Source organism: Cnephaeus nilssonii (genome assembly GCF_951640355.1).
Source record: "Cnephaeus nilssonii genome assembly, chromosome: 14".
NCBI lineage: Eukaryota > Metazoa > Chordata > Mammalia > Chiroptera > Vespertilionidae > Cnephaeus > Cnephaeus nilssonii.
Window position 1 is genome coordinate 33360722 of NC_137085.1, and position 23717 is coordinate 33384438.

At 43.8% G+C, this 23717-nt stretch overlaps 1 protein-coding gene across 3 annotated transcripts in view; it reads left to right on the forward strand.

Moving 5' to 3' along the window:
* The first annotated feature begins 6997 nt into the window (after positions 1 to 6997).
* Positions 6998 to 23717, forward strand: part of GKAP1 (G kinase anchoring protein 1) — a 59494-nt gene continuing 42774 nt past the window's right edge. For all 3 annotated transcript variants that reach the window (XM_079790321.1, XM_079790323.1, XM_079790322.1), the window contains exons 1-4: positions 6998 to 7257; positions 7697 to 7767; positions 17818 to 18070; positions 23423 to 23566. In XM_079790321.1, the coding sequence (XP_079646447.1) occupies positions 17861 to 18070; positions 23423 to 23566 (354 nt within the window). In that variant the 5' untranslated portion in view covers positions 6998 to 7257; positions 7697 to 7767; positions 17818 to 17860. The remainder of the gene's footprint in view (positions 7258 to 7696; positions 7768 to 17817; positions 18071 to 23422; positions 23567 to 23717) is intronic.

Below are 23717 nucleotides of genomic sequence, written 5' to 3' on the forward strand. Positions count from 1 at the left end.
TCCTGGGGTGGGGGTGGGAAGAGAGATAGAGGGGAGAGGGGAGAGGGGAGAGGGGAGAGGGGAGAGAGAGAGAGAGAGAGAGAGAGAGAGAGAGAGAGAGAGAGAGAGAGAGATAGAGATAGATCACTGTGTGAGAGAAACATTGATCAGTTGCTTTCTGTTAGCACCCTGGGGATCGAACCTACAATCCGGGTATGTGCCCTGACTGGGAATCAAACCCACCACCTTTTGGTGTATGGGATGACGCTCCAACCAACTGAGCCACACCGGCCAGGGCCCAGGAATTCTTTTTGTTTTCTCTGTCAGAGCTCCTGTTTACCAGGCCCTATGTGTTTGTTTCTTAGTTTACACCCTTATTTTGGTGGAATACCTCTCTCCTGTAGCTTCATTAGCATATGTGAGTTAAAACTTTTGAGAATTGTTTTCATTTTGACATCTTTTTCTGCTCTCTGCATTGGCTCTATTTCCTTGGTTTCTTCTCTTATTTCTATTTTCTTCCTTCATGAAAGAAAGAGGGTTTCTTCAACTATCTGGTGGTCCTTGACTATACACCCACATTTAAGAATGAGATAATAAGTAGTTGATTAGAGCCTCTGTTGATATGGGCAGGGCTTGTCTACTGTTGGGCTTCACTATAAAGAGATAGGTAACAAGCCACATTCTCCATTATAAGACCCTCAAAGTCAATATTTGTAGGCCTTTTCTCTTGGACCAGGTACTTTTCCCCCAAGAGGAAGCTTAAGATCCCAGAATTCTAGCATTTGAATTTGGGAATGAAGCTGGGGTTATGGCTCACAATTCAATATATACAACTTCATTTAATTCAGCTTTTCTGTGGAGTGAGTCACCCCTGTCTTCAGCTCTGCCTAATGTCCAGGGGAGTTCTTAGTCTGCTTCTCCAGAGAGGAAACCTCCCATCCTCTGCTGAGTTAAGGCAGCATGGAATGGAGTGGGGATTAGGGGGGATGAAGGATCTGATCCTTTATAAAACTTTCATAATGAATTGTGGTTTGCAGCCCACTCTACCTCTGCTTTCAGAGGTGTGGCAGTTGTAGTTTCAGACCTTTCCAGGGTCTGTGTTGTAAACAGGTTCACCTGGCTGGCTCTACCTCCTCCCAAAAGCTTAGGTATTCACTTTCTCGGTTTGGGTAAGTCAGTTATCACTCAACCATCTGCTTTCCATGTCCCTAAGGTTTTGTTTTTGTTTTTGTTTTTAAATATATTTCTTTGTTGATTTCAGAGAGGAAGGGAGAAGGAGAGAGAGATAGAAACATCAATGATGAGAGAGAATCATTGATCGGCTGCCTCCTGAACACCCCCTACTGGGGATCAAGCCCGAAACCCAGGCATGTGCCCTTGGCTGGAATCAAACCTGGGACCCTTCAGTCCTCAGGCTGACACTCTATCCACCGAGCCAAGCTGGCTAGGGCCATGTTCCTAAGTTTTGTCAACATCCTTCTTCAGCAGAAATCTCTCTTCCTATTTGCTTTGTCTTTATGGGTTTATACCTTTTTATTCCTTCACTGTCATTTTAGTGAGGGATCTGGAGTGAGTGGAGAAAACCGTGTGTTCAATGCACCATGTTTAACCAGAAATCTCCTTACTATTAGATCCTAACATGTATAGATGTAATGAAATTAACATATTTTTTAAGTAGAAAAAATCCAAGTATACTTATAGGCAATTCCATAAGAATAAGTACAACAATAGAATAACTATAGCTAACTCTATTGAGTGCTTATATGTGCTAAGCAGTCTTTTTAAAATTTTTAAATATGGTTTTTCATTCATTTTTAGAGAGAGAGGAAGGGAGAGGGAGAGAGAAACATGTATTGGTTGCCTCCTGTATGCGCCTTGATCAGGAACTGAACCTGAAACCTGGGTATATGCCCTGACCAGGAATTGGACCGGTGACCTTATAGTGAACAGGATAACCTTCTACCAACTGTGTCGCACTGGCCAGGGCATATGTGCTAAGCAGTCTTTTAAGTGCTTATATGTATGATAAATACTATACATTTTATCCTCACCATAACCCCATAGGATAGGTGCTTTGATTCAACCCCTCACAGTCTGACATCAGTCTCTACACTATAAAATATGATACATCATTTTCTAAACTACAGGTAAACTTATTATTTTAAACGTCAGGTCTCTAGTCAATCCCTGTTTATTAAGTTATATCTAAAGTTTTCATGTAGATTTTGAACATTTACTACACATCATTTGATGTGGCAAAGCTAGCAATACTTTTGACACATTTTTTTAAGGTAATCGTTGGAGGTAGAACAGAGTAGTCTATGACACATTTTAAAACATAGTCATTTAAACTGGGAAGCCTGGCATGTGTTTGTTTTATAATACAGACATATGGGTACTTTCTCTTAAAGAAAGCAGTTACCATCTGCAATCTGAGAGGTCAAAGAGAAGCAATTAGAAACCCCACATTAGTACAATAAAACTTCAAAATGCCTGTTTAAATGAAAACTCTTATCATCAAAGAGTGGAACATATTAAGTTACTGATGGCCTTGAACGCCCTAATTCAGATAATTTAACCCCTCATTCTTTGAAGATTTTAGTTCCAGACTCATTATCACTTCCTCCAAGGCTATTCACCACTCCAATCCTATATAATAAAAGGCTAATATGCAAATCCAATGGCGGAACAGCCGGTCTCTATGAGGCGCACTGACCACCAGGGGGCAGACACTCAGCACAGGAGATGCCCCCTGGTGGTCAGTGTGCTCCCACAGGGGGAGTGCTGCTCAGCCAGAAGCTGGGCTCACGGCTGGTGAGCGCAGTGGCAGTGGCGGGAGCCTCTCCCGCCTCCGAGGCAACAGCGCTAAGGGTGTCTGATTGCTCGGGGAGCGGTTAGTTGGACATTAGTTGGACATCCCCAAAAGGTTCCTGGACTGCGAGAGGGCGCAGGCCAGGCTGAGGGACCCGCCCAAGTGCACGAATTTCGTGCACCGGACCTCTAGTGTTACTATAACTCCAGTGGATAATTCTTTGTGATACCTCTTCCTGCCTCTCAGTTCCTTGACTACCACTCTTCAGATGATTTGTGCCCCCTGCTAATTGCAGCTTCCTATGTTCACAATCATTTCCGACACCTTGACATTACTGATAACTACAGCCCCTCTTCTAATTTTAATTTCAAGCTTCTGGCTCTCCAACCCATCTCTTATGTTTTCAGCTCATTCTCTAAATTTATGTCTTGCTCACATAGTAATCCAGAATGGGTGTTCCAGGTCAGAGGGCAGCTCTCCTTCATCCAGGCACCTTCTTTCTTGTGGCTCTGTCAATCTGGGCAGTTTGTAGTCACCTGCATAATCCATCTGGCAGAAAGGAAAAAAAAAATGCATGAAGGAGGCACATTGGCCTGGCGATGGCAGACATCATTTCTGTTCACATTTCACTAGCAACACTTAAAGCTTGACCATACCTAACTGAAAGAGAGATTGTAAAAACACACCAAAACAAACCAACAAACAAAGTCTGTGTGCCCAGGAAGAAGAGGAGAATAAATTGTGATGGACAATTAGCAATCTGCCAAAATGATCTTGCTATTTCGCCAAGAAAATAGAAGTAACTAGAAAAGAACTACTTTGTTCTGCTATCAAATCCACAAACCTACTTCAATATGTCCTATATAGGTGGGCATGGAGCGGGGAGGGGATTCGATTTCTAGGCTGTTCCCTGATCACAAAGGGGCAGTTTCCAAGCTTTCAATTAGAACATGGTCCTAGTAACTACACACTTAATCACAAAATTGAAACATACCTTCCTTCCTTGCACTTTCAATGTCTGTGGTTTGGGATATTGTTTATCAATACTCCTTCCTTCCCCTGCCTTTGTGAATGGCCAATTTACCTTGATTTGGAGATTTTGCATTATCTTAGTTCTCCTCCCTCTTTCTTTGCTGGCTTCTCTCATCTAGATTAGATCCCCCATTAAAAAAAAAAACTTATTTGTTGTTGACAAACTTTAATGTGATACAAATCACTTGGGGTTCTTGTTAAAAGGAAGATGCTGATTCAGCAAGTCTGGGGTGGGGAAGGCTGAGATTTCTAACAAACTCCCTGGTGATGCCATTGCCTCTGGACTATTGGCCACACTTTGAGTAGCCAGGTTCTAAAGAGGATGTTCTCTAAGATTCTGCCCTTTGTTTTTTTCTTTTCATTCACAGTGATATCACTGTAGACTCATAACTTCCCTATCTATTTTTCTACTTCAAACCTCTTTCTCATATTTCATATATATATATATTATATATATAATATATATACACTTTTTTTTTTTTCAGAGAGGAAGGGAGAGGGAGAGAGAGATAGAAACATCAATGATGAGAGAGAATCATTGACTGGCTGTCTCTTGCATACCCTCTACTGGGGACCAAACCCACAACCCTGGCATGTGCCCTGACGGGGAATCAAACCTTGACCTCCTGGTTCATAGGTCCATGCTCAACCACTGAGCCATGCCGGCCAGGTGTCTCTTTCCCATATTTTAAAAGCTTTATATTTAACTTCTTAGTGTCCACCTCTATCTGGCTGACTCGACAACCTTTCAAACCTTTAAAATGGCCAAATCTAAATGAACAAAAGAGATCTAGAGACATAGAAACATAGAACAGACTGCAGACTGCAGAACCTCAGAGGGAAGAAAAGGGGGGTGTGTGTGTGGGGGGCAGGATGAGTGGATGGGAAGAGATCAAAGAACTTGTCTGCATATATGCATAATCCTTGGACAAGACAATAAGGGTGGTGAAGGCCTGGGGCTGGCGGTGCGGGGAGAGGGGGGGTGTAGGAGAGGTCAATGGGGGGGGGGGGGAAGGGACATATGTTAATACTTTCAACAATGAAGATTTAATTGAAAAAATAATATATAAAGCAGTTTTTACTCCTATCTCCTTTCTATAATTATCTACAGAGTCAAAACCTCTTCACTATCTTGATTTTTCTCTTCCTTCTTCATAGATGTTCTCATGCCATCCCCTCTTGCTGTAAATCCATTTAATTGCCAAATCCTGTAGATTCTGCTTCCACGTCATCTTTAAACTATGCTCTTTTAAATTCCTCCTGCGCTGCTTTTAGTTCAGACTCATCATTACTTTTCACCTGGCTTACTGCAGGTTTATCTGGCAGTTTTCCCGCCTCTAATTTTAAAAAATGTATTTTTATTGATTTCAGAGAGGGAGAGGGAGAGAGAAACATCAATGATTCAAGAGAATCATTGATCAGTTGCTTCCTACACCCCCTACTGGGGATCGGAGCCTGAAACCCAGGCATATACCCTGACTGGGAATCTAACAGTGAGGTCCTGGTTCACAGGTCCATGCTCAACCACTGAGCCACACCGGGGGGCCCACCTCTAATCTAGATATATAAAGGCTAATATGCAAAGTGTCCCCTTGGGAGTTCGACCAGGAGTTTGATCGCTCACTATGACGTGCGCTGAACACCAGGAGGCAGCGCAGAGCTAAGGAAGGCCCGGCTGGCTGCCGGAAGGCCCGGATGGGCCCTGATCGCAGTCCAGGCCTAGGAACCCTACTCATGCACGCATTTTGTGCACTGGGCCTCTAGTTTTTGTATACATTCACAGATCAAAGAAAAGCTGAACTTTTTTTGTCCCCCAAACTTTTAAACCACAAAGACTAAACATACCGAATTAAATACAAATTCTTCTACTTGCCACCTCAGGCCCCATTCTCCTCGCCTCTGCCACTTCTCAACATGCCCTAGAGTCTTCCTGATTGCTTTTCCCTCAACACTTTCATTGAGTCACCTGCATAAGTTCTCAAGCTACCCCTTCCTGCTGTAAAACCTTCCTCATCCCTTTCCCAGTCAATCTCAAAGGCCTTCTCCATGCTGCTTTTCTTTCCTGATACCCCAGACAGGTAGGTAGTGAGCAGTTCTTTCATCTTCTGCAGTACTCTTTGTATTTTTCTCATGGCATCTACCCTGGTTTGTCTTTTATGGGTTATATCTTTGTTTTCTTCCTTACTCTCTGAAGGAAAGGATGACTGACATCTTCAACTGCCCCCTCTACGCCTGCAGCATCTTACCTATAAGGGCGTGTGTGTGTGTCTCCCATTAGTTGAATCTACGGGGATTTAGGGAGATAATGTGATGCAATGGTAAGCAGCCCAGAATTTTGAAGTCAGCACAGCTTCACATTCCGGCTTTTCCATTTATTCGTTTGAGGCTTGGGGTAAGTCGCGTCCAGTCATCTGCTGACGGGCACCTAGGCTGTTTCCAAATCTTAGCTATGGTGAATTGTGCTGCTATGAACATAGGGGTGCATATATCCTTTCTGATTGGTGTTTCTAGTTTCTTCGGATAAGTCGCGTCATTTGGCTTGTAAAATGAGAACATTACTACCTGATCGAGCACCAGGGGAGATAACGTGCAAGTGCTTTGTGAACTACACAGGGACATGAGCAATGTCCGTTACTTTCCTCACAGGGACCTGATGCAGTCTTGCTGTTCAAAGCTGGGTTTGCAGGGCCATTCCCACTTCACGCATGGAAGATCGAGACCCGAGTGGCGGGGAACCCCGGGCCGCCAGGTCCCGCGGCCCCTTTTCCACTCCCAGGGCCTCCGACTGCTCTCCGCGACGCCGGTGAAGCCGCCCGACCGCGGGGAAACAGCCCGAAGCCCCGCTCTCTGGGGAGGCCTCCCTCCTTCCTCCCGCCCCGGGAAAGCTCGGCTCTCCGCGGTCACCCCCCAGACCGCGGCGCCGCCGCCTACCGGAGCCGTTTGGACCCTGCCCGGCCCCCGTAGCTCCCCTTCTCCAGCAGGTGGTTCTGGTCCTCTCCCCCGACTCGGGGCGCTCGCGTCACCCGCGAACCTCTACCCACGCGCCGGCGCCGCAACCAACCGAGAAAATAAACAAACCCCCGCGCGCGGCGGCCGGCGCCAGGCCCCGCCCCCGCCCCGCCCCGCGGCTCTCACGCCGCCCCCGCCGTCGGGACTTCCCTCCCGCTCTCGGCTCGCAGCCGCCTCTCCCCGCCCCTCACCGCAGCCTGCAGCCGCGCTCCCCGCCGCGGTCCGCCCGGCCCGGCGCCCCAGGGCCCGTTAGTGCCGGCGTCTGCTGGGAGGGCCGCCGCGCGCCCCTCGCCGGCGCGAGCCGCCCGCGCCCCCTGACCCTGCCCAGTCCCAACGCCCCGGGCGGCCGCCCTGAGAGCCGCGGGAGTCCGGCGGCGCCGAGGGAGGTCGAGGAGGGCCGAGCCGGCGGCGACCAGGGAGGCCCGGTGAGTGCGCGGAGGGCGGGCCGGGGTCGCGGGGTCTCCTGCGGCGCCCGTGAGGTGGCGGCGGCGGCTCGGCCGCGCCGCTCTGCGCGCCCCCGACTCGGCGCTGGGGACTCGGCCTGAGGTAACGGGCCCCGCCGGTCGGAGCCGCCGGGCAGAGGGCGCGGGAGGCCGCTCCTCGGAAAGGGCCGCGGCCCCGACGCGCGGCGCAGGTTCGGGGGCGGCGGAGAGAGACCCCCCCCGAGGCCCCGGGTCGGGTCGGGCCGGGCCGGGCCGTGGCGGCGACGCCTCCCGAGGTCGCGCCGGGGCCGGGGGCCGCCGAGCCGCCGAGTGACAGGTGCCGCCGCCCCCTCCCCGCCGGGCATCGCGCTCCCTCTCCGGGATCCGGGCGCTCGGAAATTTCTAGAGCGACGACCTGAACTCGCTCTTGTCTCCCTTTCAGGGTTGGAAGCCGCTGCTTCGCTCGAGCTGGGTCGCGCCCAGCCTCGTTTCTTTCCTGCGTACTTTGTGCGAGTAAGTTTCGGAGCATCGGTTCGCGGCCCGCGGGTGGAATTGGGCTTCCATTCACGGAGGAGGTATCTGGTGGATTACTTTCGGAGGACAGGGCCCCTCCTCCTCGCCGCCGGCTGTGGAAGAGTCCCTGAGAAGGCTGTTTAATTGTGAAAAACGTATTTATGATCCTTTTGCTGTTCATTGCCTGGAACAAGCATTCTGTCAGAATGTTGTGAAATGGCTAGAATTTAGGGTGCTTTTAGTAGATGCTGAACAGGAGTGACAAAATTGGCCCATTGAATTGCCTTCTCTTTTCCAGCTTCTGTTAGATTTTTTTTTTTTTTACATTTTTAGTGAGATTTTACAATTGAGTAGGAGCTATGGCTCCCACTGGCAGCACTAATCTTTCTTTTTACTGGAAAGTCGGTGAAAAATGTTCTCTACCGTTCAGTGATGTCTATTTATGTAGTAAGGACGTTTGGGACTGTCACCTGAATCGTCCGTTTAATCAGTTTGACTTGCAGCTCTAAGACTATTGGAGGAACTTTATGGTAAATTGAGGTATTAAAAATATTTAAACTTTGGAAATATAGGTGTTTTTTTTTTTACCCCCCTCAATAGGTTTATAATACCGTAGTTGGTATTAGTCAAATCCTAATCACTGGGAGATATTCTTAATTGTCATAAATGCTTACAACAGACTTATTTATAAGAATACCAAACAGTGGCTTCACTCGGTAGACTAAAAGCAAGAACCGGCAAGTTGACCAAAAGAACTTTGGGCAAATGAAAAATACATGCGCTTTATCGATGGGAGAATCCCTTCGGTCCTCACTCGCTTTCTGTGTGTACTTTCAGCTTAGATTTTTCAGCCCACAGAAATCAGGTGCTGCCGATTGGAAAGGGGAGGCAATGTTTATGAAGAAAATATAGAATTTAAGGCAAACCCACCAAGTTGACATGGTTTGTTTGCAATAATTGTGTTGGGAGCAAAGTTTTGGGACACAGTTGGCACTTGTTGGTTGTCAACCTTAATTTACAAGAAGCTCAAGTGCAAGATACTGTTCAGTTGTGTTATTTGAGGAACAGAACATTAAATAATACAAATTTTAAATTTCACCAGGCATTAAATCATTGATGCTCAATGCCATTTCATTTTGTGCTGTTTTATAAAAATGTAAGTTACAGTTCAATGAGGCCACACCAATCAGACTAACTGGTTGGTAGTGTTAATGGAAGATGAATGCCATTTACTTTATAAAAAGGAATAAATGTGATTATCCTTGATGGAGGGTTTTACACATATATCAGTTTTGAAGTGCCCTGATTGAGGTCTGACCACAGCTATTATCCATCTTGTCCCTAGCGAGGTCAGAGGGATGAGGTCATAGAGGCAGTGGTCTTCGGAACCTCAGCACAGACCCAACAGTACCAACCATTTTGAGATCCTGCTGCTTGCAGTTTAGGCTATTCATTTTTAGAAATAGTTTATTTTAAGCACCTCATATATCCTAATTCTTTTTAATCAACACTTTAAAACCAATTTTGTTTTTCTAAACAAATATATGCCCTAAACAAAATTAGTTGTGGTGATGATAAGTTGGTAGATTGGCACTTAAATTGAAACAACTTTGAACTGCTAATAATCTTGAATTCACATTTGCATTATGGAATTGAGGGTTATCTATAGAGCATTTTGCATTTTCCTTTCCATTCTACTTTAGAACACATCTTTCAATGCATGTATAGCCTTGTATTGGGGAAATGTAAGTTTTGGGTCTTCGTTAAGAAGAAAAAGATAAAAAATGTGAACATTAAAATGGCAATAAATACTTATCTATCAACAATTGAATCTAAAAATCAAAATAACAAACAAGGAATCTAATGAACAAAATAAACTGATGAATAAATAGAACCAGAACATGGAACAGACTGATGAATCTCAGCGGGAAGAGAGGAGGGGGGTGGGAATGGGAAGAGATTAACCAAAGAATTTATATGTATATATACATTACCTATGGACACAGATCAAGTAGGCGGTGAAGGCCTGTTGGGGGGAGGACTATGTAGAGAGGGGCAATAGGGGGAAAAGAGGGGACATCTGTAATACTCTCAACAATAAAGATTTAAAATCCAAATTTAATAAATTGATCTTTTGTGTGCTAGGTCCTATGATTTTTGGTAGGATGTTGAAATCAGGGTTGTAGGGGGCTAGGCAAAACAATAAGCATAATCTTTAAAAAATTTAATATATTTTTATTTATATTAGAAAAGATGGGAGAGGGAAAGAAAGAAACATCAGTGATGAGAATCGTTGATCTGCTGCCTCCTGCACACCCCACATTGGGGATAGAGCCTGCAACTTGGGCATGTGCCCTGACCAGGAATCAAACCGTGACCTCCTGGTTCATAGGTTGATGCTCAACCACTGAGCCATGCCAGCTGGCAAGTATAATCTTAATGAAAGTAAGCATAAACGACAGAAATATTACAGAGGATGGGATGATTAATTTGAGGGGCCAGTCAAAGAAAAGAGAGAAATGCTAACACCTGAGCAGATTTTGAACAATGAATGCAAGTTTTAAGTGGAAGAGATGGAGAACATTTTAGGCGAAAGGAATAGCATAAAGATACGAACAAGTAAAACTAAATATGTGACCAGGAAATTTTAGGTAGTTTAGCTGGAGCAAAATCTGAGGAAGGATAATTGTTATAAAAAGTCCTAACATATGCTATAATTACTAAGTTAAGTAATTGGTGTATTGAATATATGTAAAATGGAGACTTCCCTATAATTTGATATTGCTGCGATGTCAAGTATAGTGGAATTAATAGTTTTTACTAATGGTAGTAATTAAGAAATTAATAAATATTTATATGTGATGAGCTACCTGCATATTTATATTTGTAAACTTGTTTCTTGTGCATTTTGACCTGAACCATTTAGTTTTTAATTTATCTTGTGAATTTTGTCTTCAACTGAATTAGCCTTTAAATTATTTTTATTTTATTTTTTAAAATATTTTTATTGATTTCAAAGAGGAAGGGAGAGGGAGAGAGCGATAGAAACATCATGCCCTAGCTGGTTTGGCTCAGTGGCTAGAGCGTCGGACTGCGGAGTGAAGGGTCCCAGGTTCGATTCCGGTCAAGGGCACATGCCTGGGTTGTGGGCTCAATCCCCAGTTAGGGGTGGGCAAGAGGCAGCCAATCAACGATTCTCTCTCATTATTGATGTTTCTATCTCTCCCTTCTTCTCTGAAATCAATAAAAATATGTTTAAAATAAAAGAAAGAAACATCAGTGATGAGAGAATCATTGATTGGCTCCCTCCTGCATGCCCCCTGCTGGGGATCGAACCTGCAGCCAGGCATGTGCCCTTGATTAGAATCCAACCCAGGACCCTTCAGTCCGAAGGTCAGTGCTTTATCCACTGAGCCAAACTAGCTAGGGCAGCCTTTAAATTATTTTTAAAAGGAGACTAAAAGGGAAGAGGAGAAACATAAGAAGTAATAAGTAGATTTCTGAACTAAAATCTAATTTGTGTAGTAGTTCAGTATTATGTAAATGTCTGTTTAATATATAGCACTAGCCACCACATTCAGAGACTGACCAATGTAGGCAGCTTAGGGGATCTCTACTATACTTCACTTTTTGCATTGTATAACTTAATTAAGTCCATATCATTTAAATGTATATAAATGCAGAGATATTAAAAACTGTGAGAGAGAAAGAAAGGGAAAATAGTAGGGGAAGAGAAAGAGCTCTATTTGAATCTGTTTATCCTATTGTTTCTTAAATAAGACCAGAGATGGAGGTCAAGAGTTTTAGGACACAAGATTGAAGGAATATTAACCCTAGCCATACCCTGAATTATATTTAAAAATCCTGATGACAACATAGTCTGCCTATTTATTCCTTTTTCTCTTCAGTGGTTAAAAAAAATGAATTCTTGGATTGATAAAATATTTTTTGCAAATTTGGAAAAATTTGTTAATGAAGGTAATGTTTTCCAAAAAATGCAACATAATCAGTCTTTGACAGTTGATGTCTGTCATTTGTCCTCTGCCTCACTAATATTAAGGACCAAAGGCATCTCATTGTCAGTTCTGACCTGCAGTTGCCCTTTCTAAGTTTGATACAGGACAGAAAAATCAATATTGTATTGATTACATCATGTTTACCTTTTTGAATTTGGGTATAGATGATCATTTTCCCTTTTTAAGATGAGATATTTCTCTTTTTAAAAAAATTTAAATTCTTTATTATTTAAAGTATTACATATGTCTCCTTTTCCCCCATTGACTTCTCCCCAGCCGCTCTCACCCCCTAGCACATGCCCTCACTTCCCTACTGTCTGTGTGAGATATTTTTCTTATAGAAGAAATATGGTCATCATAGAATACTTGGGGAAATAGTGAAAACTCTAGAAAGAAAAACAAGCTTAATGAGTAGTCCCATGCATATTCTTCTTTTCTGGTATGTATATACATAATGCATATTTACAGATTAGGGATTATTTTTATGTTTTCATTCCCTTTTTAATTTAAAATTTACATTTCCCCCTCTTTCACTTCTGAAGTACTGGTTAGTGTACCTTTTGACCTGGTATTTAGATTTCTCTAATGGCTATTGCGGTAGACAATGTGTTGGCTATATATCATGTGCAGTATGTAGCACAGATGATTGAGCTCTTCCAGTTGTCCCATCTCCTATTCTCTCAGCTGCTACGTAGAGCTATTCTTTAATATTTATTATTATGTAAAGTATAGTGCAAGTGGCTGCCACTATCCTGTTCTCCTTTTTTGCACTCTACTGCTGACCAAACCAGGGATCATTATAGGTGAGCATTTTCCCCTTTTCATTCTACCTTTTCATAAACTAAAAGAGTATTTTATCAATTATTATTTATTTAAAAAAATGTATCTCTATTGTTGAAAGTATTATAGATGTTTCCTTTTTTTCTCTTGTTGACACCCCCCCCCCCACCAGACCTTCACCTCACTATTGTCTGTGTACATGGGCTTTGTATATATGCATGTAAGTTCTTTGGTTAATCTCTTTTATTTTAATATGTGGGTTGCTGAGGTAGTATAGCATAGGTAGCTGCTTCCTCAGGAAAATAATTATTTTGTCTTTTGAATATTTATCATTTTCTCAGCTTAATAGTATTCTAATGTTTTCTTTTCACTTTGTCTTTCTGTCTTTTATTATTATTTTTCATTCATTTTAAAATTTATTGTTTGTATACTGTATGCCCACTGTTTAAGACATGTACCCTACTGTGATTCTTGGGTTTTGAGTAGACTGATGTTTTCCTTCTGCAGTATATTAGGTATAATCATTAGGTCTTTGACCCTTTTCAGTGGCTCACTGCTCAACACTTACTTCTCAATGCCTAACAACTTTTTCCTTTCATTTCAAAGATTAAAGCCTTAGTTAGCTTTTAGAATGGTGTTGATTTAAATTTCAAAACATTTTTGCAGTGGAGTCAGACCTGCTTAGCCAAATTTTTAAATAGTTTGTGCCAATTTTCCTTTGCCTCATAGGACCTCAAGACATATTTCAATTAATTATAGTAAGAATACCAGTAGGTGTTTATATTTGAGTGGTTCTGTACTGACTACTGTTATATTATTGTATGTAAAGTACATTAACTTATTTAATCTTAACAAATCAGTGAGCTGGGCATTCTTGTTCGTTTCACAGATGAGGAAACACAGATCAAGTAAGTGGTTCAGGGGCTCACAGTAAGCAGCAGGTTGAGTTTGCTCAGGTATTCTTGCTTCAGGTCAGCATTCTTGTCTAGTGCTTTTCTGCTGTTTGACTTCTGCATTACTAACATAAAGGACCATAGGTATACCATTGTCCCCAAACTGGGGGATCTATAATGTCTACATAGAACTGGGTGGGGAATAAATGTATTGCGTTTTTTATAGTATATGATTAGGATAGGTAAAACAAAGTATATTAGGAAAATATTAAATGTTGAATTTATTAAAAACTTCAGAATCATATCAGAGTTTTCAATGAGAAAATTGTACTTGCTTCTGTGAACATAAGTTTTTAAGTAAAATTTATCCATGAAATAATAATATACAATTCCTGATCCAGACTTTTTAAAAAAATCCTCACCCGAGGATATGTTTCTTGATTTTAAAGAGAGGAAGGGAAAGAGAGAGAGAGAGAAACACCAATTGGTTGCCTCCCCGTAAGGACCCCTACCAGGGATTAAACCCATAACCTAGGTAGGTGCCCTGACTGAGAATCAAAACTGCAACCTTTTTAAAATATATATATGTGTGTGTGTGTGTGTGAATATATATACTTTTTTAAAATTGATTGATTTTAGAGAGGAAGGGAGTGAGGGAGGGAGATAGAAAACATCAATGATGAGAGAGAATCATTGATTGGCTGCCTCCTGCACTCCCCCTCCCCCACTGGGGACGAAGCCTGGAACCAGAAGAATCGAACCGTGAACTCCTGTTTCATAGGTCAATGCTCAACCAATGAGCCACACTGGTCAGGCAAACTGCAGCCTTTTTGGTGTACAGAATCATGTTCCAACCAACTGAGCCACCTGGCTGGGGCCCTGATCCAGACTTTCTTCAGATTGAGTTTCCATTGAAATTTTGTTTGGATGAGTAGGTAATAAAAACAAATCATTTTTGTTTTATAACCATTCAGTAGTTTATAACAGTTGAAATTATTTTTAAAGAACCTAAAATCTTTTCTCATCAAAATTTAATAATATAAAATTTTTTGTGATATTATGAAAGGAGTTCAAATCCAATTGGACTTGTGTTTAAAATAATGATGAAGCTCTAGTTTGCAGAAAGCATATATATATTGTTTGAGCAGTCACTTTGCAGCTAGTTTTTATGCCATTAAAAAGGCATGTCATTGGCAAGTGGAGGGAAAGATCTTCTGTTTGTGAAAGTAGAGATTTCAGGCCATTGTTTGGAACCTTGCTCACTAAGAGTTTTGTGCTTCCCTACTCCTGACAGCAGTTGCTGCTTCCTATACTGTGTACCTTGTGTTTGGGGCACCTAAAGAATACAAACTCTTCTAACAGTTCCAAAAACTATATGTACCATAATGGGCAGCAGTGCATTCTGCAGCTTTCTGATGAAATAGATTTCAGGGGGCTTGAGCACTTCCCTTGTCACAGTTGAGAAATAACTACAGAGTAGCATATGCATGAGTTGTCCTGTGGGAAGCATCAAATAGGGTTGCTTACATCTGGTGGTGACTGGCCCAGAATTCACTCTTCCAGGGTTTTCTTAGCTGCCCCAATGACAAAGGAAAATTTATCTGAGGATACACTGGTAAGGAAGCTCTACCCTATGCTACAGAAATAAAATTTCTATGGGCTTTGGAGAGGTTTTTTGAACAGACATCTGTGAACATTTAACTAATGCAGAATAATCCAAATATGGAATGAGTTTTGATATAAGTCTTAAATTGGAAAAGAAATTTATTTGTTCAAGATAACCAGTTATGGTAAGGCTATGTTACACTGCAAGAACAACTTGAAAAGCTCAGATATTTAAAGAAGTAAAGTTCCTTTCTTGCTCAAGCTAAATACAGGGTGGGGCAAAAGTTAGGTTTACAGTTTGTATGGAAAATAATACAATAATAAGTAATAATATAAGAATAAACTGTGTTTCACATACAACTGTAAACCTACTTTTTCTCTGCCCTGTATCCAGCACAGGTTAGTAAGAAGACTTTGTTCATTGTGGTTTCAGACTCCATCAGATCTCACTGATGAATTCTCAGTCTCAACATATTTTTCCACAATCACAGAAGCAGGGAAAAGCTAACATGTTGAACCATGTTCTGGCTTTTAAAGCTTTTTAAAGCTTATATTTCACTGGCTAAAGGCAGTCACATGGTCATGCCTGCATTCACCAGGAGAATCCTATATAATAAAAGCCTAATATGCAAATTGTCCCCTTGTGCAGTCCTTCGACTGGGAGTTTGATTGCTTGCTATGACATGTGCTGACCACCAAGGGGCAGCGCAGAACATGGAGGGTGTAGGCGACATGGCACTGGCAGCAGGTGGCAGTGGAGGCGCTGCCAGCCCAATGGGCCCTGATGGGCCCTAACAAGAGTGGGACTGCAGCAGGATGGCGGAGCAGGTGAGGGGGCGGCGCCAGGCCAAGGTGGCGTGCCAGGCAGGGCTGCGAGGCTGGTAGGGTGCACTGAGGCTATGTATGAACTAAAAGATAATGTGGAGGGTGATTTTGAAAAGTTTTCTTGGCAGGAATTTAAGTTCTCTATTTTGCTCTCAGTTCTGTGACTTAGTACTAGTCGCTAGGATCAATACTTAAGGTATTTTTAGATCAATCTTTTGTATATAAGATTGTTCTTCCTTTTCTACTTTTTTTTTTTTGTTTTGGAAGTTGGGGATAAACATATACTTTTTGTTTTAAACCATATTGATGTAGGATGTTTTCCATAAATATCTACACTAATAAAAAAGAAATATGCAAATTGACCATACATCCGTGACAACCATCAGCCAACCAGGAGTGAGTATTCAAATTAACCCAACAAAGCTGGTGGGTTAATTTGCATAGCAGGCGCGGAGCGGTGAGCGGGGTGGGATGCCTGCTATAAGGGGAAGGGTTGGGGGGGGTGTGGAGGGAGCTACAGGAGCGATGCTCTGGCCAGGAGTGAGGACTTGCAGGCTCCGGGGCAGCCGGGAGCGAGGACTTGCAGTCTCCTGGGCGGCTGGGAGTGAGGACTTGCAGGCTCCCTGAGGACTTGCAGGCTCCCCGGCGGCCAGGAGTGAAGCCAGGGGAAGGAAGGCCAATTCTTGCACGAATCTTCGTGCAACGGGCCTCTAGTGTATATATATAATTATTATTTTAAAATATGTTTTTATTGATTTTAGAGGGAGAATGAGGGAGAGATAGAAACATCCTATATAATAATCCTATATAATAAAGAGGTAATATGCAAATTAACCCTTATGCCCTCACACGATGGCTGCCTACGACCAGGCCGGCAGGGCGATTAGTGAGGGACTACCAAACGACTGAACAAGCAGGCTGTGTGGGATGACCAGGCCGGCAGGGGGGGTTAGTGAGAGACGACCAAACAACTGAACAAGCAGGCTGCATGGGGCGACCAGGCCAGTGGGGGCGGGGGGGCTGTGAGGGGCGACCAGGCTGGCCGGGGGGGGGGGCAGTTGGGGGTGACTAGGCCGGCAGAGGGGGGCAGTTAGGGGTGACCAGGCCGGCAGAGGGGGGCAGTTGGGGGTGACCAGGCCAGCACGGGGGGGCAGTTAGGAGTGACCAGGCCAGCAGAGGGGAGCAGTTGGGGGTGACCAGGCCAGCGGCGTGGGTGGGCAGTTAGGAGTGACCAGGCCGGCAAGGAGGGGGCAGTTGGGGGCAACCTGGCCAGCAGCGAGGGGTAGTTAGGGGCGACCAGGCCAGCAGGGGGGACAGTTAGGGGCGACCAGGCAGGCAGGCAGGTGAGCAATTAGGAGCCAGCAGTCCAGGATTGTGAGAGGGATGTCCCCTGAGGGGTCCTGGATTGGAGAGAGTGCAGGCTGGGCTGAGGGGACCCCCCCCCCCATGCATGAATTTTGTGCACTGGGCCTCTAGTTAATGATAAGAGGGAATCATCGATTGGCTGCCTCCTGCACAACCCCTACTGGGGATCAAGCCCAAACCTGGGCATGTGCCCTGAATCAAACCCTAACCTCCTGGTTCAAAGGTTGACACTGAGCCACACCAGCCGGGCTATGTATATATTTTAGCAATATATTTAAAAGAAAAGGAAACCATGAATTTTTGAAAACTATATATGGAAAAATGAATACATTATATTGATGGTAGTCTTGCATTAGTCTGAAATCTCATATCATTATTTTATTTTCTATTATACAATTTTATGTTGTTTTTAAGTTAAAAAGTATGCTATTGCTCATAGGACTATTGGTATGAATCCAAATATTACTAAGTCCCATGTCTGGAGAAATGCATGTATATAATAATTTGTTATTACTCTAGAATCTTGAATAAATTTTATTCACCTGTCTTCTTTTCTCTCTCCACAGGAATTATTCCTGACAGAAGTATTTTTAAAGAAAAATATTTACAATGGCCTCAGCAGTTCTTAGTTCTGTTCCCACTACTGCTTCTCGTTTTGCCCTGTTGCAAGTGGATAGTGGTAGTGGTTCTGATTCTGAGCCTGGAAAAGGCAAAGGTAGGACTCCTGGAAAGTCTCAAACAAGCAAATCAACTGCAAATGAGAAAAAGAGAGAGAAAAGAAGAAAAAAGAAGGAACAGCAACAGACTGAAGCAAATGAGGTAACAATTATAATGATCTGTGTTTGCTTTCTTAATAGACTGTAAGCAAGCATCATGAAGACAGGTACCATCTTGTTCACCATATTACCATAGTACTTGGTTCATAGGTACTTGATAAATATGACTTGAATGAATGGATGTAAATTTATGTGTATTTAAAGTCAATGTAATGAACATTGAAAAAAAAATTAATTTTTTCTTATCACCATTTATCCCCCCCTATACTCTCTTCCACCTCCTCCCATGCCATCACCACTATTGTCTGTGTCCATGAGTTTGAGTTCTTTCTCTTTTTCTTTTTTGCTCATTCCCTTCACTTCTTTGCCTTCCCTCATCCCCCAGAGCTTGTTAGTTCAGTTTAATGTAACGAAAGTTTTTAAATGCCTTTTTTTTATGACTATGGAAGCTTAAGTACTCATTCCAAAAGGTAACAAAGTCTTAAAAGGAAACAAAGACCATTTGTAAATATATCTAGAGATATAACCAACAGGTATGTAAATACACATATATCTATATTTATGTTTTACTTAAATAAAAATGGGATTATATAATAGACTAGAGGTCCGGTACACGAAATTCATGCACTGGGGGGGGGGGGGGGGGAACGGTGTCCCTCAGCCCAGCCTGCATCCTCTCCAATCTGGGGACCCCTAAACCGGCAGTTGGACATCCCTCTCACAATCCGGGATGGCTGACTCCTAACCGCTCACCTGCTTGCATGCCTGATTGCCGCTAACTGCTTCTACCTGCCAGCCTGATCGCCCCCTAACCACTCCCCTGCTGGCCTGATTGATGCCTAACTGCTCCCCTGCTGGCCTGATGGCCCCCAGCTGCTCTCCCCTGCTGGCCCGATGGCCCCCAACTGCCCTCCGCTGCCAGCCTGATGGCCCCCAGCTGCCCTCCTCTGCCAGCCCGATGGCCCCCAGCTGCCCTCCCCTGCCGGCCTGGTTGCCCCCAACTGCCCTCCCCTGCAGGCTTGATCACCCCCAACTGCCCTTCCCTGCAGGCCCGATTGCCCCCAACTTCCCTCCCCTGCTGGCCTGATCGCCCCCAACGGCCCTCCCCTGCTGGCCTCATCGCCCCCAACTACCCTCACCTGCCGGCCTGATATTGCCCCTAATTGCCCTCCCCTGCTGACCTGGTTGCCCCCAACTGCCCTCCCCTGCAGGACTGGTCGTCCCCAACTGCCCTCCCCTGCAGGACTGGTCGCCCCCAACTGCCCTTTCCTGCAGGACTGGTTGCCTCCAACTGCCCTCCCCTGCAGGACTAGTTGCCCCCAACTGCCCTGCCCTGCTGGCCTGGTCGCTCCTACCTGCCCTCCCCTGCTGGCCCAGTCATCCATAATGGCCCTCCCCTGCAGGCCCGGTCCCCCCCAACTGCCCTCCCCTGCCGGCCCCATCGCCCCCAACTGCCCTCTCCTGCTGGTGTGTTCGCCCCCAACTGCCCTCCCCTGCTGACCTGATCACCCGCAACTGCCCTCCCCTGCTGGCCATCTTGTGGCGGCCATCTTGTGATGATGCAAGGGCGAGATGCCACCTAAGCTTTTATTAGTATAGATTTTCATACTGTTTTTTTTTCCCTAATTAGCCATGAGCAGTTTTCAATATGAGTAAATACAGTTCTACATTATTTTAAATTACTCCACATTATCCTATCTAATAAAAGAGTAATATGCAAATTGACTGTCTCTCCAACACAAGATGGCCACCTCCATGTGGTCAAAGATGGCCGCCCTCTTGTGGACACAAGGTGGCCACCACAAGATGGCTGGCAGGGGAGGGCAGTTGTAGGTGATCAGGCCATCAGGAGAGGGCAGTTGAGAGGGACCAGGCCTGCAAGAGAGGGCAATTGGGGGCGATCAGGCCTGCAGGGGAGGGCAGTTAGGGGTGACTGGGCTGGCAGAGGAGGGCAGTTGGGGGGGACCAGGCCTGCAGGGGAGAGCAGTTAGGGGCAACCAGGCCAGCAGAGGAGGGCAGTTGGGGGGGACCCAGGCCTACAGGGGAGAGCAGTTGAGGTGGACCAGGCCAGCAGGGGAGAGCAGTTAGGGGTGACCAGGCTGGCAGGGGAGGGCAGTTAGAGGTTACTGGGCCAGCAGGGGAGGGCAGTTGGGGGCGACCAGGCCTGCAGGGGAGGACAGTTAGGGGCGACCAGGCTGTCAGGGGAGGGCGGTTAGGGGTGACCAGGCCAGCAGGGGAGGGCAGTTAGGGGCAATCGGGCTGGGAGGGGAGCAGTTAGGCATCTATCATGCTGGCAGGGGAGTGATTAGGGGATGATCAGGCTGGCAGGTAGAAGTGGTTAGGGGCAATCAGGCAGTCAGGCAGGCGAGTGGTTGGGAGCCAGCAGTCCTGGATTGTGAGAGGGATCCCAGATTGCAGAGGGTGCAGGCTGGGCTGAGGGACACCCCCTGCCCCCCGTGAATGAATTTCATGCACCGGGCCTCTAGTTTAATTATATGGCTATATCATACTTTATTTAATTGAATCCTTGAGATAAACATTTGGATTGGTTCTCATTTTTTTTTTTTACCATTATAGACAAGAATCCTATGACTAGCCTGAACATACATTTTTATGCATTTGATGATCATCTCTTTTTATCTCTCTCTCTATATATAAAAGCCTAAGCCACTGGTCAACCAGTAGCTATGATGTGCATTGACCACCAGGGACAGATGTTCAACGCACAGGCATGGAAACATGGAACAGACTGATGAATCTCAGAGGGAAGGGTGGAGGGAGGAGGATGGGAAGAGATTAACCAAAGATCTTATATGCATACTAGAGGCCCAGTCAACAGATTCATGCACCAGTGGGGTCCCTCAGCCTGGCCTGTGGGGATCAGGCCAAAACAGGCAGTCTGACATCCCCTGAGGGGTCCCGGATTTTTAGAGGGCACAGGCCAGGCTGAGGGACCTCACTGGTGCACGAATCCATGCACCGGACCTCTAGTTAGGATAATAAGTAAAAGGGAAACCCTCTACCTTAGACATTCTTAACCTGAGTTACATGACCAACATTTAATGTGCCCATTTGTTTTTTTTTTAAAGAAATGCCGAAAAACAACTCTGTGTTTGTCTTTTTCAAAAAATATTTTCATTGTTGAGAGTACTATAGATGTCCTCCCTTTTTTTCTCCCTTTTGCACCCCCCCCACCCCAGGCCTTCACCACCCTATTGTCTGTGTCCCTGGATTAAGCATATATGCATATAAGTTCTTTGGCTAATCTCTTTCCACCCCCCACTCTTTCCCTCTGAGCTTCTACAGTCTGTACCATGTTTCCATGCCTCTGGTTCTATTTTATTCATCAGTTTATTGTGTGTTTGTCTTTTAATAGAAGGAGCAGTCAGAGTATATAAGGACCTTTTTCTTTTATATTTTTATTGATTTCAGAGAGGAAGGGAGCGGGGAGAGAGAGATAGAAATATCTATGATGAGAGAGAATCATCGATTGGCTGCCTCCTACACACACCCCACTGGGGATCAAGCCTGCAACCCACACATGTGTGCCCTTGACTGGAATTGAACCTGGGACCCTTCAGTCCGAAGGCTGACGCTCCATCCACTGAGCCAAATCAGCTAGGGCAAGGACCTTTTTCAATATAATTTAATGAGAGAAGTAGTAAAAGTGTTTTTCCCCCCCTTATATTCATTTTATAATGTCCCAAGACTTAGAAAACAAGCCTTTTCAGTTTGTTTCTATTATATTTTTATCGTCATTTCTTTCTAAATATCTCTTTAAAATGCTGCCACACAGAGAATAACTTTAAAAGACATTTTCCCCACTATATATCCTTTCAGAAGTCCAGTCTTTTTTTTTTTTTAATATATTTTATTGATTTTTTACAGAGAGGAAAGGAGAGGGACAGAGAGCTAGAAACATCGATGAGAGAGAAACATCGACCAGCTGCCTTTTGCACACCCCCTACCGGGGATGTGCCCGCAACCAATGTACATGCCCTTGACCGGAATCGAACCTGGGACCTTTCAGTCCGCAGACCAACGCTCTATCCACTGAGCCAAACCGGTTTCGGCCAGAAGTCCAGTCTTTCAAAACTTTTTATTGCCCATCACTTTATTTTTGGAGTTAATGATGATGTGGGGGAACAGAAAATAAGGTAATAATGGAATTTACATTAGAGAATAAGAAAACATGTAACTGAGGATGAGCCTGAGGATCCTCCCTTTCCAATTCCATGGTTATAGTTCTATTAGTCTTCACTTTCTGTAAAATAACAGTCTACTTGCTAGTGCTTCATCTCCAGTAGCATCTCTTCCTGTATGTCTTTTCCACAGCAGAAACCAGTTACTTAAAGAGATGTTTGTATCTCCTCACTGCCTTTTGCAGAACCATATATTATTCGTTAAAATTATTGATTCTCAATTTAAAGCCTCTTTGCTAGTTTCTCTAAAGTTGTCCATAACAAAGTACCACAAACTAAGTGGCTTAAAACAATAGATATTTATTCTCCAATGGTTCTAGAGGCTGGAAGACCAAGCCAAGGTGTCAACAAAGTTCTCTCTGAGACTCAAAGTAGAATCCTTCCTTGCCTCTTCTTACCTTGTGGTGGCCATCAATCCTTGGCTTGTGGCTGCATCACTCCAATCTTTGCCTCTTGTTCCTTGCTTGGCTTTCTCCTTGTGTATTTTTGTCTTCACCTCTTCTTATAAGGATACCAGTCATATTGGATTAGGGCCTATCCTAATTCAGTATGCCTCCTAACTTGATTACACCTGCAAAGACCCTATTTCCAAATAAGGTCACCTTCACAGACACTGAGGGTTAGCACCATATCTTTGGGAGAAATATAATTCAATCCATGACACCCTCTCAATATTTTTCTTTCTTGTTTCACTTTCTTCATCTCTGATTATTCTTGTTGTTGGGAAGTGGTTTACCCAAAACAGGTTTAATTCATTATGATACTTTGAGGACTAGCCCTGTATTTTTCAGGATTAGCAAAGTAGTTGCGACAATTACATAAGCTATCTTTTCTTTCTATTTAAATTTTTAAATTTGTAAACTATTATAGTTTAATCTTTTTGAATCCTGTTGTTTGTATTTTAAAAGCACACTTACCAATGTTCTATTCCTATAAACTTATTCTCCTTAGTAAAGTAGAATCTTTAAAATGATGGTATAATAGAGTACAATCCATTTTTAATTATTAATCATTTCATCTAGAAATCCACCAACCATTATTTCAAATGCAGGTGAATTTAATATTCTATAAAGATTAAAAAACACACAAATAGTGCTTAAAGTGTAAAATTGTTGATTTCTTAACTTAAAAAAAAAACCCCGTTAATATCTCAGGACTGGCAAATTGAATGTAATGTATTCTTTGTTTTATAGCTCAGGAATCTTGCTTTTAAGAAAATTCCCCAGAAATCTTCCCATGCCACTTGTAATGCTCAACATGAGCTTTCTTTACCAAATCCAGTACAGAAGGATACACGAGAAGAAAATTGGCAAGAGTGGAGACAAAGAGATGAGCAGGTACAGCTAAGTAAATCAAATTATTTTGCTTTGATTTTCAATGAATGTATGCATTTGATTTGATTTGATTTCATTTAATTTTAAAAACATATTCTTATTGATTCAAAGAGGAAGGGAGAGGGAGAAAGAGACAGAAACATCAATGATGAGA